Source organism: Hemicordylus capensis, chromosome 4 (assembly GCF_027244095.1).
Source record: "Hemicordylus capensis ecotype Gifberg chromosome 4, rHemCap1.1.pri, whole genome shotgun sequence".
NCBI lineage: Eukaryota > Metazoa > Chordata > Lepidosauria > Squamata > Cordylidae > Hemicordylus > Hemicordylus capensis.
The window spans coordinates 164,573,165-164,588,822 of record NC_069660.1 but is presented as its reverse complement, the minus strand read 5'-3'; the positions used below and the strand labels follow the sequence as shown (position 1 = coordinate 164,588,822).

Here is a 15,658-nt window from a genome sequence, read left to right as displayed (position 1 = left end):
GAAATGTGGGGAATTCAGTGGACTCTTGTGATTAAATGTATGTAGAGTGCAGGTTGTCTACAGACTGCATTTCCTCCCATAGCTCCCCACCTGTGAACTACTTGTGAACTACTATGGTGATGGTTCCCCTGAAGCTTCCCTCCCTTCTCAATATCCCACCAACCATCTCTCTCCCCTTCCCAATATCCAGCCCACTTGCTTCCAATTCCACTATCTTTTGCTCTGCAAAGAAGATAAAAAGAGTAAAAAAAAAAAAGGAAATGGAAAGATGTTAAGACAGCACTTCCCATTTTTAAAATGTGTTGATGCCACACCATCATCCTGCTATAGCTTTGTAAAAACCTTTGGCTCTGTGGGTACCTGTTCCTGTACATGCACGTTAGAGAATCCACAGTGTGGTAGAATACGATGTGTTGTTTATGTTCTGCCATCTGGTCATGGCACCATAATTAATGTCTCAAGATATCTTTATTTCAGTCACTGACCAGCAATAATAAACAAACACCCCTAATTAAGGAACATTAACTGCCATGCTGCCATCCTGCTATGGCCTTTCAAAAGCCTTTGGCTGCCTGTAGTTAAAAAATCGTACCCCTGCACAGGTGTGCGTGTTGGGAAGGTGCTATGCCACCAAGGCACCTTTAAAACGTTGGACAGCCAAGGATTGGAGAAGAACACCTTGATGGGTTAGAAAAGGACTGTGTGTAATTGCCAGAATCCGGAAATGAGTGAGTATGTGTGCGGGAGTGGTACTTCATGGAGCCAATCCTCTCATGCATTAACACTGACACAGGTAACCACACTCTACAGCTTGTGCACAATCTGCCCACACACTGCTCCTGCTGGTAGAATAGTTCACCATCCTCATTCAGAAAAAAAGTAGTATTGGATATTGAAAAAGTCCAGCTCTCTCACAGATTACAGGGCTAATTCTGAACAAAATATGCAGGAAGGGCAATATGTCATCTCACCATCCAGTAACATTGGCCACAGGAATCAGCAGCCAAGGTGGTATAAACTGCCATCTGGAAAGACTTGCCACAAAAACCACAATCATCCTTTGTCTTGAAGACAGAACCATATCAGACATATCCTTCTATATACATTTCTTTCTTTCCTTCAGACCCTATTGTTTCTTCATTGTCCACGGAAAGTACAATGGCAAGGAACAATGAAGGTAGGCTGACCATTTTAATTGTAGGAGAGAACTATTGCCACCAGCTTGTTTTGTGGCTACTTGGGGACGGGCCTTCTCTGCTGCTGCCCCAAAGCTTTGGAATACGCTCCCTGCTGAAATAAGAGCCTCCCCATCTCTGACAACTTTTTAAAAGTCTTTAAAGATGCATCTCTTCACCCAGGCTTTTAACTAAATATTATTTTAACAGTTTTAACATTGTTTAAAATGCTTTAAGGTTTGAATTGTTGTAGTGTTTTAACTTTTGCTGTATCATTTACTTTGTTTTAACTGGTGTTTTAATTTTTGTTGTCATTTATTTTAATGAATGTTTTAACTTTTTCTGTTGGTTTGTTTTTAAACCACCCAGAGACGTGAATTTTGGGTGGTATAAAATATGTTTTATAATAATAATAATAATAATAATAATAATAATAATAATACCTGTAGCCGAAAATTGGTGGGACCATAAAATGGAAAAAGTTGAAGAAAATGAAGATGTAAAAATATTATGGGACTTCCGACTACAAACAGACAAACATCTGCCACACAATACACCAGATATAACTGTAGTCGAGAAGAAAGAAAAACAAGTCAAAATAATCGACATAGCAATACCAGGGGATAGCAGAATAGAAGAAAAAGAAATAGAAAAAATCACCAAATCCAAAGATCTACAAATTGAAATGGAAAGGCTGTGGCAGAAAAAGACCAAAATAATCCCAGTGGTAATTGGCGCCCTTGGTGCAGTTCAAAAAGTGAATTCTCATTCTATCATAGCAAATGAGATTTTTTTCAATTAAACAACTCTCATGACCCCACTTTCACTTTTTCACACTCTCAATTACTATGAATATGAGGAAGTAATCAATTTAGCACACTTCACCTTATGAAGACAAACCTCAGAAATTCACCAAAATCCACCCCTCTGCTCAATCACTCTGAAATTGGGGACGGGTGGTAGCCTCCACCCATTAGGCACTATCTACCAGCCCACCCCACTCCTTTGGGGCAGATCCACTTTCTGCCCCCAATCTGCCCCAAAGACACCAAAACTTCAAATATTCCCAAAAAATCAGCCCTCTGCCCAATCCCCCTGAAATTGGGGTGGTAGCCTCCACCCATTAGGCACTACCACTCCACCCCACTCTTTTGGGGCAGATCCACTTTCTGCCCCCAAACTGCCCCAAAGTCACTAAAACTTCAAAAATTCCCCAAAAATCAGCCCTTTGCCCAATTCCCCTGAAATTGGGGTGGTAGACTCCACCCATTGGGCACTACCACCCCACCCCAAAATTTTGCCCCTGGGCCCCTTCCCCCCCAATCGATTCGGATTCGGATTAAATCCGAATCCGAACCGAATCAAGGATGATTCGGGTGGCCCATATTCGGGCACAAAACAGAACAGGGGTGATTCGGTTCGGGTCCCGAACCGAATCACCGAATAGCACACCCCTAGTAAATACCACCATCAATACCTAAAGGGCAATCAGTTTATTTCATGGTTGTCCAAAGCTTGTCCAGTGACTGTTAGCTGTCATGGATTCTTGTTGGTTTTGCTACCACAGACTAAACACAGCTACTGTTCTAGAATTATTTCTCATAGGGAACCTGCATTTTTTTAAAAAAAGAGATCTATGCTAAAACAGCAGTGCTGGAGGAAGCTTTGCCAGAATGCATCCGCTATTCTTCCCTGCCTGACTTTCAAAGGGTTCCAACATCCCTTTCAAGCCCACTAAGACCCCTGTTTTCAAAGAGCCTAACCTGATCGTACTTACCGGAGAAGGCAACGTCACCCAAGCACCTTCCCCAACCTCGCGTCCCCATAGTCTTTCAAGCACACACATACATCCAGCCCCGAAATCTGACTACTCCATAAAGCTGATTTGGTGGTGGGCGGGGGGGGGGAGAATCTCCCTCATAACAAGAGGCTTTAGCAGATGTATGCTTTTGCTTGGTGTCCATGGGCTATGGGCTCTCCCCTTTTGCAGGCTAAGCCTGCATACATGCAGCGGGCAGTCACGCAGGCAGGTGGGGGGGGGAGGCAAAGCGGGCTGTGTGGGTGGATGGGGAAAGGAGGAGCTGCGCAGGCCATGCCCAGCCATGTGGCGGGCGGGCAGGGAGGGGGAGAGAAGCAAGTGGGCCATGCCCAGCCATGAGGCAGCTGGGCGAGCAGGGAAGAGGGAAAAAGCTGTGGGCCATGTCCAGCCATGTGGCAGGCGGGCGGGGAGAGAAGCAAGCGGGTCATGCCCAGCCATGCCGGTGGTCACGCAGGGTGGGTGGGGAGGGGGAGAGATGCGGGCCATAATGCCCAATGCCCAGCCATGTGGGCGGGGGCGGAGAAGCGGCGGCAACCACTCAGCTAACCTGAGGGCTCAGAGTCCTGCAAGTCCTCGTGCCACTCCGTGTCTTCTTTAACTTATAAGTTAGAAAAGCTCAGGCTTCGAAGTGACCTCTTCCGTTCCAGACAGCAGCCGACCCACCAGTCATGCGGCTTTCTGGATCATGTGGGGTGCCGCCAGCCAATGGATGGGGAAGGAGGAGGATCCCACAAGGCAAAAGGGTGGAGGGAGGGAGAACTGAAACAAGGAAATACGGCGAAGCGAACAAGGAGAGAATGTTTTTTTAAAATAAAATAAAATGATTCAGGGAGAAGCTGTGGCGGGTGCTGGGTGGGGGAGACGTGACATGTCTCGGGGGGGGCCAGATGCGGGGCCCCCTAGACAACTGCCTCCCCTTGCCCGATTATAGTTACTCCCCTGGCTATGAGGTAATACACACAACCGTCAGCCACTGCTTCCAAGGGCTGCAGGGAAGGCTGGAGCTCGGCTGCCTTCCCCAGGAGACAGGTGGCAGCCGTGCTTCCTTCTGCTGTGCCACATGCCCACATGAGTGGTGGCAAGAGCTGGGAGCAGGAGGACTTCCCCCTCCCGCATCCAGGAGGGCCCCGCACTATGAGCTTGACAGCTGCTCCCCCCACCAGCTTGCTGCCAATAATGGCAGCAGGCAGGGGGGAGCTTTTTAACCCAGCAGTGATTGTGCTCACGATCGCCTGCTGAGCTTAAACAAACCACAGGCTCATTTAACCTTTTGTCAAATGCTGAGTTTACAAGTTGGGCTAGTAGAGGCAGAAGGGCCGGGATCAGCAGTGATCCCGGCGCTCCACACAAGCAGCCCAACCCAGATTAGGCTGCCCTAGACTGGGTTGGGCTGCTTGTGTGGATATCTTTGGCATTTTCTATTTCTAAGAGGAAGCTGGTTCATTTTCTGAATAAGTTTGAAAATGCCAAGCCACCTTCATTAATAAGGTAAATAAGCGGATCGTTCACCACTATAAGTATTTAATGAGGTTGTTGCTGGGGAGGTGGGTGTACTGTGGGGAAGGCAGCAGCTCATCTGCCTTCCCCGGGAGATGAGAGGCTGCCGTTCCTCCGCTCCGCTGTGCTGGGTGCCCACATGAGTGGTGATTCAGCAAAGGGAAATGCTGCGCGTGGTAGGATTCCCCCCTGCCCGCATCCCAGGGTGCCCCAGGGCGCCCCAGGTGGCTGCTCTCGTTAGAGCAACCACCGCACCCTCACAGCTGCTCCTCCCCCCTGGCTCTCTGCAGGAAATGGCAGCGGGCCCGGGGGAAGCTGCTTAACCCAGTGGCAATCGCCCAGACAACTAAGCAAATACCACACGTTTGCTTAACCTCGGCTAAACACCAGGTTTCCAAGCAGGGCCTGGAATGAGTGCAGTGCTGGGAGTGACCACGGTCCCGGTGCTTCACACACTCAGCCTAACCCAGCCTGGGTTAGGTTGTGTGTGTGAATACCCTTAAGGTATAGCAAAATCTTCACTCCTCTAATAACATTTTTGCCACCCCTTTGCTCCCCTACACTAGTTATTCTAGAGTTGTCCCTGATTTCTGGGAACTGTGGGATGCCTTGCAAGCTTAGTGCTTCTTCAGTGAAAAGATCAGTAATGGCAGTCAAGCATTCCTGAAAGGAACCTTGCTTTCCATCACCAGTCATTAATTCTCCTGCAATGAATGCATACATGCAATGCTTCTTCCTGCATTGGGAAATACTGGGTCTGTTTTAGGACACACTTTCAGATCATACAAAGCCACAATAAAACCCAGCAGAACTATCCATCACCCTAAACATGCCTGCCATGCACAGGAGTTCTGCAACTAGCAAGTTAAGTCAGTCTCCTTTAAATTCAATGAGAGTCAGTCCAATGAACATTAATGCGATGCAATCTTGGTTGCTTCCGTATAAGCTGAGTTCAAATGAATGCTTAGTGGGTTGCCTTAATGTCTCTCATTTGTATCTCTCCTTTTTTACTGAACAAAAAGCCATGAACTGTTCAGCAATGATCTTATAGGATAATGCATTTATTGTTCTTTGTTTTCTTTCTTCTCTTAGAAACGATACCATCTTTACCGATTCAGAGACCCTTAGTCATGCAAGACAGCTTTAGGTTTGATTGCAAAAACTTTTATGTTCCTGAGTATTCATCCCAAGACTAGGGAGTGAGGCATCTGGCTTTGTGGTTCTTTGCTAAGGATCTAAAAACTTCCCTTATATGGAATCAAATGAATAGTCAGTCTTGTACAGTAATCATAACCCTTACTAATATTTGATCTCACATCAACTGTAGCTGTTTGGCCAGAGGTATTTCCCAGTCATGTTAATTGAGATCTCTTAACCCAGGGGTCCCCAGGGCGTTTTCCGGACTATGAGATTTGCAATGGGTAAAGCATTACAAAGTGTGATGGGATAGTGCAATGGTTTAAAACCGAGAGTAGTGTTATCAAATGCTTTGTTGTAGACTGGTGGCCATTCATATTTTTTGTCCATTGCAACATGTTTTCAACGATACCATCCATATTGGAATACTGTCCATATTATCCTTGAAATGTGTTTATCTGCCCCTCCTCCTGCTCCATTAGGGCCAATGGAGTTGCGCGCGGGAGGGGTTGACGTGATTTTTTTTTTTTGGTAACTTCTTGGCTGCCTTGTGCAAATCCGCCAGCAGGGGGAAGTGCTGCTCCAAAACAAAAATCTAACTTTGTCTTGCATCATTCCAGTTTTACATAGGCGATAACTGGGGGGAGGGGATTAAAAAAGAGGGGGGAGTGGGGTGCGTGAGGCGATCCTTTGGAATGACAAAAGAAGGGAACTGCTTATTGGGGTGGGGAATGAAAGGGAATGCTGTGACGAGCCAGGAAGGAGGAAAGACCGGAACTGGAGAGAAAATTTCATCTCCAGAGAAATAAATAAGTAAATAAATAGGAAGGAGGCGGCGGCAGGGAAGAGAGTGTTCCTCCAATGAGGGCTGTGGGATTGCACAGAAGTAAATGAATCATAATTCAGTTCAATGGGCTTCTTTTTAAGTAAGTGACTGTTCTCGCTCCCTGCCCTTTGCCTTGAGCTAAGCAAGTGGGATTGCACAGAAGTAAACGATTTAGTTCAATAGGCTTCCTCTTCAGTAAAAGTGCATGAGAAAGGGTTGGATTCAGAAATCTGCTCAGCTGCACTAGTATGAGTCTCTGGCCAAAGTAGCAAATTAAAAGGGGAATGCACAAAAGAACCCCAGTGGAAAAATAATAATAACAAAACCTTCCGATCTCTCCCCTCCCCCTCCATATCCCCTCCCCTTCTGTGTTGACAAGCTCAAGTTATATTGGAAGCAGAGGAGGAGGGAGATGTGGGGTTTGGGATCTGTGGGGAGAAAAGGAGGGGAAAGGCCTGCCTGTCCTCTCTGCCTAGTGCTCTCCTCCCTGCCTGTTGCTCTTCTTATGGCGAGGGGGCGGAGGAAGCAATCATGGGCGGTGGGGGAGAACTGTCCATACTGCAACATGCTGCAATCCATAAATTCTGTTGCATGCTTCCCTACCATGGAAAAATACAACTACTTTCTTGCAATGCTATTACCACGTTATAGGGCCATAGCTCATCATTAAAATTTGAAACAAGGCATCGGAAATATGGATGGCACCCTGATGACAGCACAGCGAGCACGGAGTCAAAACACTGGCAATATGGAGGGGCACTTATGGGACACGTGGCAGCATGTAATATGGAAAACGCCCAGGTGTTGTTGGACTTCAGCTCCCATAATTCCCATCCGCAATGGCCAAAGGGGTGTATGGGAGCTGAAGTCCAACAACATCTTGGACCCAAGTTTGACAACCCCTGCCTTTACCTGGAGATCTAAGAGATTAAAATAGGTACTTCGTATAGAGCACCAACTGTATCTCTAATCTATGCAGTTTGCAGCCTCCCAAACAACTCTGTGGTAAGAATTAAGGGTTGTAGACATGTGCATTTGTTTTCAAAATTGTTTTCATTTTACACTACTTTCATTGGAGACTCATCCCATATTTGTAACTTCAGTGTTTTCAAACCAAACTGCATGGAAGTTTCAGGGATTGTAGAGCACTGTACCTGCCAGAGATGGGTAGAAGGAATCTATTTTAGTTGCACTTCCATAAAATATGTCAATTGACTTCATTGACAGAAATCCAGCAGGTTTTCTGTTGCTTGTAACTTTTCATATTTTCCAACCATATTTGGCATGACATCTTCACATTTTCTACCACTCCACTATGTCATCATATCTGGGGTGGGGGTGGGGATCCGATATATAGGGCAAGCTTTTCTCATTTTATAGGTGATTTAAACAGATGCACAACTAATACAAGCTCTACATTCATTTCACTGGGAAAGACCCTCCAGTTCAGATGCGTAGCTATAATTGAGCAAATGGGTTAAAATAACCTGGTGGCCCCAGCTCCACCCATCCCTATTTTCTTCATTATCTCCCTCATTCTGAGGGGCTGCCAGAGAGAGGGGTGAACACGGGCACCCTCTCTCCTACCTATGCCCCTGCTCCAGTTTTCCTGAGTTGCTAATGTCCACTTTTCTAACTGTAACCCTTGAGTCTAACTGGCGGTATCCTGCTGCCCCGATTACTGAAGAAAGTACGGGCGCGCGCACAAAAGGCTTCTAAAAGCCTTTTGCACTGCAGCAGGGAAAGCCTTTTGCACTAAGCAGGGGAAGGGGCAGCAGGGAGGTATCCTGCCACCTCGATTACTAAAGAAATCGCGCGCGTGTGCACAAAAGGCTTCTAAAAGCCTTTTGCACTGCAGCCAAGCGCCGGGAGAAGGGGCGGCAGGGAGGTATCCTGCCGCCCCAATTACTAAAGAAAATACGGGCGCTGGATGGGGGAAAGCAGCGGGAGGGGTACCCTCCCCTGCCCTTAAATGAACTCCCACCCCAGTGCCGGACTGCAGCTCCACGGTTCCGTGCACACCCCTACCGCCGAGACCTCTGGTATGGCTGCCGAAGCGTTGCATCCCTTCCCGGATGCCACCATAACTGTGATTTTGTGCCGATTTTAAAACTGCAATCATAGAGATGGTGGTGCAGACCCACCTGGCTGCAGCGCTTCTCCCTGGCCACCTCTCCAAGCAGCAGCCCCTCCCCTCCTGTCACCTATCCAGCTATAGAGTTACCAGGTAACAGGACGCCGCAACATCCCATCCCAGGCTTGTCAGCTTGTCGAGTGGCACAGTCATACAAGGGCATTCCCACTCTGTCCCTCGCTCCTCCCACCTGGCTAGCAGGAGGGAAAGGGGATGGGATGACAGGACGGGCACTACTACGTGCTTTGCTCCCTGAGAATGAAGCGGCAATGAGTGATATTAACAAGCACAAACACTCTAGGTAGCAACATAAGCAAGGCACCTCATTAGAGTGCCGGGAGGGGAACAAATGGCTGGGAAGTGTGTGTGCCAAGGGTTGAGTTTAAAAGGCAGCCCCAACCAGGGATTATTGAGCCACCAAGTTCTATTTTCTCCACAGAAAGGTTGGGGAAGGGGGCCTCAGCCAATTCCCCTTGGGGGTTTGTGCTCTCTAGGCTTATTCATGAGCAGGGCCAGTCACCAGGCTCAGCATTGCTCCAGTCAGAGAAGCGATTTGATATATGTTGACCCAGGGAGGACCGTGCTGGCTCAAAAGGGTGCCAGGCCATGGGGACACCCCCTCACAACTCAGGAGAAGACCCATCAGAGGGGAGGGGAGAGAATTGCCAAGCAAAATCTCTAATCATGTGTGACAACACAACAACCCCTTCTCCCATGGACCGCTCCCTCGTGAGAGTATCAGGCCACTGGGGTTTAGTTTAGTTGTTTATTTACGATCTTAGATCAAACATACCACTGGGGCTTGTATGGAGCCAGGTTGCTGTATGGAGGAAAGCCGCAGGGACAGGTACCCCGGTGACTGCTCTCCCTGTCTCGGAGACTGCTGTCAAGTAGCTATCAGAGCTTGCCCTCTGCCAGCCCGTCCGCCCATGTGGGCATGTGTAACTTTGCTTGTGCCTCAAAATGGCGACCCCACTCTCCTGGGTCCACCCTCCTGGGGCTCTACTCTCATGTGATTCTGCACAGCAGCAGATCTGCATACAGCGCAATGCCAGACCGAACCTGGGAATTTTGAATGGGTTTAAAGATCCTCCTGCACATCCGGTGTTCCCCACATCTGCACACATTGCCAGGTTCTGACACATGGACTGCCAAAATCTCATTTGGGTGCATGCAAGGCTTCACAGCTAAGGTGGGGGTGGGGTTTGCAGTGCTTCTGTTCTATCTTTTACCATGTTCTGTTCTATCTTTTACCCCACACAAGTGGGGCTCCCTTTGTTGAGTTAGCTCAACTTGTGAGCATGCAGGCCAATGGGAGACCTAGGAGTTACAGCCACATGGTCCTCCCCAGTAGACTGGCCCCTTATAAGAGGGATAGCCCACCGGCAGCAAGCTGCCAGCAGAGAAGGATAGTTGTTTGGTCTGCATGGACTGCTTTGACAGGGTGATCCCTTGCAACAGCATCCTAGGTCATGGTGGGACAGACCCCCATAGGATCCTTTGTTCTCTCTCATATACCTATCTCCTCCTAGGAAGTCTTCATGTTCCCTTCCATTTCCTGAGTAACAGGGAAATTATGCTCGCCAATATCCCACCCACCCCAAAATTGTGCTTGTGCAGGACTATTTAGGTGCAGGGCTCTTAGGAGAGCAACCATGCCATGACTGTCTGAGGAAGTGTTGGCATGGCATTTAAAGGGATTAAAATTCCCTTTCCATGCTGAGGGCAGGCAGATGGCTCTGAAAATGCATGATCATGCTTGACACGCCCCTTTCAAGATCGTGGCCAATCACAGCCACTCCATTGGCATGCTGATGCTTTGCCCATAGTCTGGCCATGGAGCTTGCTGGGATTAGCCTCAGCAGCCAAGTAGCAGGGAGCCCCCCGCCCATCTCCTGGAACTGAAGGTTGGTGGACCATGGTTGGAAGAACATCTGCATTGCATTTTAAAGTTTCAAATTGGTTTCATGTTACTTCTGAATTTGGCCATTGTAATGGTCCAGTTCTTAAACCTTTTAGGGACATTGTCAAGAGACTCAGTGCTGCTGACACTGCCAACCTTGGGCAGGTCATCTTCTTGAGTAACATACTCAAGTGGATGATGGAATAATGCCTTGTCCATAAATGTGGGAGTTGTCTTTGGCCAAGGATGATGGCCTTGGTCAAAAGATGGCACAAAGGAGTGGCTGCAATCTTCACAGGCATTGATGAGTACATGTTAGACACCCTGTGCAACCTCAAGTAAAAAGGGAACATGGCACAGCAGACCAATTCCCTCACCATTTGGAAAGAAGTGCTGGTGATGAGGATGTACCAGGTACAGAGGAACTGAGGTGTAAGGGAGGAGGAGGAGGAGGAGGAGGAGGAGGAGGAGGAGGATCCTAGCAACAATCCCAGCATCATCTCTTCCAACAGCAGAGTACTACCATCCCCATATCTCCAAGCCTAGGTGGGCTAAAGTAGGGCAGGCTATCCGGGCAGAAGCTGTTAGGGTGGTCACTGGCAGAACTGACATCTGAAGGAAGAAGAGTAGGAAGGAGAGTGCAGGGGTTATCATGCCATGCTACTTGGCTAAGCACTGAAATATTCCGTTCAGATTCCCTGATTTATTGGGCACACAAAGTTCAGATATGGCCAGATCTGGCACCTGTGGCCCAGGAGCTGCTTTTCTGCCCACCAACCAGCATGTTCAGCTAACTGGCTTTCTTAATAACAGAAGACATTGTCACACCATACACTTCCAGGCTGTACCACCTGAAGTGGTGTAGCAGCCGAGCAACTTTTAAGAATAAGTGAGCTTCCCATGTTTAGGATAGCTCAGTCTTACTCTACCCTTCAGATAGAGTAAGTGCTACCACACTGACTGAAAGGGCCAAGAAAATGCCTACCAAAAGCCTCTCCTTCTTTTGCTACAGTCTGCGTTGTCTCCCTCCTTCTCTGTCTCTCAGAGGGACACAAAGACCAAAATAGCCTGGCAAATACCAGCTAGCAAAAATACCTCTTTGCCTTGGGATTCCTCAATACCAACCAAAGATTTTTGGGTGCCAAATGGCTCCCACACCTACTTCCTGATTTCCCCTCATCTTTTGTGGTGGCCACTGCCTGACTCAGCAGTAGCATGCAATCCACTCTGTCCAATTCCTGTGCTTGATGCACTTGAAAAGGAAGAGAATTTCATTTTGTTAGATTAAACCCAGTTTCCCATTTTTATCAAGGTCATTTTGAATTTTACTCATGATTTCTGAAGTGTTAGCTACTCATCTCAGTTTTGTACCAGCTGCAAATCAGAAAAGGATTCTCTCCACCCCTTCATGAAAGTCATTGATATAAATGTTGTAGAGTCAGGGGTGTAGCAAGGTTGGAGTGGGCCCAGAGACAAGATTTTAAAATGCCCCCCCCCCCAAAGTCCAGGGCCTCCGCACACCCCAGGCCCCCAAGGATTTAAGTCTGATATTCCAAAATAAGTATGCTGCCTGCAAATACATTTCACTGAATACACATACACACGTCACAATATATAGTGATATACATTGAGTACTATACATTTGTATTACTTTTAATGCCTAGAACACACTAGAAAGATGAATTATTAAAATGGGCCCCTCGCTGCAGATTAGCAAAGGAGACTTTCAACCATGCAGGGTGAACCCAGAATTCTGAACAAATTCAGTCAAGTTTGATTGCAGGAGGTTTTTCACAGGAGGCTTTTAAAGCCCTTTAAGACACATCTCCTCTGGAATGGAGGTGCTGCATTCACATGTTGGCCAGATTTACCCTGAAGTCCCTGCAAGTTATTGGGGAGCAGTTCACACACAAGAAAAATAAAATAAAAGCACCACACACATGCTTCACAGTTCTCACTCAGACCTTCTGTGTTGCAAAACAACTTGAACATAAGTGCATTTATAAATGAATGAATGAATAAATAAAATTAATAAAATACTGTTCCAGAAGTTTTTGCAATTTTCTGCCATGAAACAAGCCACTTATAGGACTTTTTAGATAGTTTTTTTTAAGTCAGCAAATTTTCCAAGCTGTTTCAAAATAAATATTCAGAGACTTCTCGGTCCCAACCCCCCCCCCATATCCAAGCCCTATGGCAAGCAGATCCCTATATATGGGGGGGGGCGGGAAAGGTAACCACAAAAAGGAGTTCACACTCTACCTGGCAAATGCTGGTCTGGGTTAAGCAGGTCAGCAAGGGGTCTTCTGCTGCAGAGAACACTCTGGCTGCCTCCTCCTTCCTGGCTTGCTTGGGCCCTACTCGAGTTCAGGCTTCACTGCGGCCTACACGGAGGTCTCGTGGAAGCCCCGCCCACCCGCCAATCAGCTGAGAGGCGGCAGAAAAGGAGCTCTTTGCAGCTTGCCTGCTGCTTCCATTGCGGGCCAGCAGAACAAGCAGGAGAGACGGCGAAGAGGGCAAGTGGCTGAGAGGCTATGGGGCTGGGCAGGGGGCAATGGGGAGTCACATGAGGTGCCTCTGGGGTGCCCCTCCAGGCAGTGGGGCCCCCAGACAACTGTCTCCCCTTGTCCTATCATTGTTACGCGCCTGTGTAGAGTATCAAGCCCAAGGCAGAACCCTGCTGCACTCTACTCAAAACCTCCTCCAGTTTGATGAGGAGTCCCTGATGAACACTTTTTTAGTATGGTTTTCCAGCCAGATGTAAATCCACCACTTATCATCTAAGCCACATTTGACCAACTTGCTAACCAAAATGCAATTTTTCAAATGCTTTGCTGAAATCAAGATAAATTACATCCACAGTTTTCCTACAATCCACTAAGGTAGTAATCCCTTTTTTTTTTTTTTAAAGGTTAATTTTATCTGGTACGATATGTTTTTGATAAATCCATATTAGTTTTTACTAACCATTACATTGGTACCAAAATTTCTGCAGTATCAAAGTTAGGCTGCTCAGTCTGTAGTTTCCCAGATCTCCCTTCTCCCTTTTTGAAAACAGTGACAACATTAGTCTATCTCCAGCAGAGGTGCCCTTACCCCTGGACTTCCGGGCTGAAGTCCAGAGCCTTCACACACCCTGCCCCCCCCCAATCCCTTTTAGACTGTCCCAGGTGGTGTGGTCATGTTAGAAATGTGTTAAAAATACTGGGTGGGCCTCCAAAAGCCTTTAGGTCCAGGCTCCAAAATGACCTAGGTGCACTTTTGATCTCCAGTCTTGTGGCACCTCATCCATTCTCCAGGATTTATCAAAATGATGAACACCAATTCTGTGGGTTATTTTATTGTTCTAGGATGCAATTCAGCTGACCTTGAAGACTTAATCTCATTTATGATACTTAGGTATTTCCTGACCAAGTCTGTGTCAGTCTTTAGTTGCAATCCTCACCAGCCATACCACTTTTGTGAGGCTGCACACCATTCTCCTTTTAGGATATGATAGAGGCAACAGAAGAGTTGAAGAGTTCCACCCTCTCTTTGTCACCTGTTGTAAGATGGGCTTAAGTTGAGTTGAGAGACAAACTTTGCTTTAGGAGTCAATGAACCTTTCCTCCCCCGCTCCTTTTTGCCAGAGCTGAAGACACAGAAATTGAATTTTTAAATAGGATGGATGAAATCATTCTGCTTACTGAGATGGACAAGAAAAAAATCAAGACAATAAGCTCCTGTGAATGTGAAGAGATTTTGGAATCTGTCATTGTGCCCTTGTCCCATCACTGTTTGGCTGTGGAAGACAATGCTTGGGCCTTTTATTACTTGCTGGAATGTGCAGCTGCTTATGTATATCTTGCCAACAACTACATGGTGAGTGGGACATAGCTAATCTTATCTCTTCAACCTCACAACTCCTCTCATCCTTTCCTTTCCCCCTACAATTGAAGATCATCGTATATCTAAGTATCTTAACATTTTTGTGCATGACAGTATCTCTGTGAAAGTCCAAGGCACTTAATGATAGCCCCTGGACTGGATATTATAGAAATGTATACTCTTAAGTCTAGTGTTGTGTAGGAGACACACTAGTGGTATAAACAAACCACTGCTGCCAGTTGTATCTTACCTTAGCTCAGACAATCTTCTTGTGCTAGACAGATTTCCCCCTCTTTCACCTTTAGATTGAATGGGTCAGCTTAGGTTTGCCAACTGACCAAAACAAAACCCCTGGACCCATTCATTCATTCCTTACCAGAAGGACCAAGGGCAAGGATGCCCCCCCACCACACACCATCATCTCTTAACTGTACTATTTCTTCTAAGGTAAATAGGCAGCTTGTGCTGAACGGAACCCCAGATCTGCCCCAACCCATGTACCAGAATATTTGATTTCAAGAGCTGGCAACCCTAGTGGGGAGGGGAGGTGATAAATAGATATACAGAAAAGTAAATTATCTGTTCTTTGGTGTTCTTGTTTGAGGCATTTACGTATCTGAATACAGCAGAGACCCTGCTTAAATCTCTTGATGCCAAGGAGAAAGGTATTAGCCAGTTTGAAGAGTCACTTTTGTACAGCCTCAAGGGGGAGGTAAGAAGACATATTGGAGTTAGTTAATACTATGGAGTGGGGCCATCTGAAAACAATTCACTGCTTTCCCCCCAAATAAGTCTATTGTACTGTTGAAATGAAATCCTACCAATCATGTGAGGTATATTGCCTCCTTACTGTCAGGCACAATCCCAATACAAGTCCTTTCAGAAAATGAGTTGTGGGGAGGTAAGCAAGGACCACAGACTGTTGTGGCCAACCTGACTACCACATTAGACCCAGAGTTACCAGTCCAAAATTATGTGAAATGCAGGCCTGTGTCTGATTCCACTTTAAGAAATCAATTAATGCCTGAACTAAGATGAACTGACTAGGTCTCATGACTTGCCTCTGGGACAGGTGGCTTTGTGAAGGTAGGGGCAATCCAGCATTGTTTCTCAATGTTTGTGAAATGCGTAATCAAGAGACACAATGGGCAGGCTTGGTTTCCTGTCTCACACGTATCCAAATTCTACCACTGTGGAATGCCTTTACAGATGCATGTTAGGAAGATTTAACTTGCTCTCGGGTAATCTCTCTGGGCGAAGCTAGGAGATGAGCTTGCATTTCCTTTTACAGAAAGTTTAC

The 15,658-nt window shown here is 46.9% G+C and overlaps 1 protein-coding gene and 1 long non-coding RNA gene across 12 annotated transcripts in view; one reads left to right on the top strand and one right to left on the bottom strand.

The window, feature by feature from the left end:
* LOC128323485 (uncharacterized) overlaps positions 1 to 12,869 on the bottom strand; it is a 31,218-nt gene extending 18,349 nt beyond the window's left edge. For both annotated transcript variants that reach the window (XR_008306290.1, XR_008306289.1), the window contains exon 1: positions 12,754 to 12,869. This is a non-coding gene — a long non-coding RNA (uncharacterized LOC128323485). The remainder of the gene's footprint in view (positions 1 to 12,753) is intronic.
* The window catches only part of ADCY10 (adenylate cyclase 10), a 120,922-nt gene that overhangs the window by 89,446 nt on the left and 15,818 nt on the right, over positions 1 to 15,658 (top strand). For 8 of the 10 annotated variants that reach the window (XM_053246708.1, XM_053246705.1, XM_053246709.1 and 5 more), the window contains 4 exons: positions 1,124 to 1,177; positions 5,584 to 5,638; positions 14,121 to 14,352; positions 14,963 to 15,070. In XM_053246708.1, coding sequence (XP_053102683.1) covers positions 1,124 to 1,177; positions 5,584 to 5,638; positions 14,121 to 14,352; positions 14,963 to 15,070 — 449 coding nt within the window. The remainder of the gene's footprint in view (positions 1 to 1,123; positions 1,178 to 5,583; positions 5,639 to 14,120; positions 14,353 to 14,962; positions 15,071 to 15,658) is intronic. The other 2 variants (XM_053246704.1, XM_053246703.1) reach the window with 1 other exon arrangement.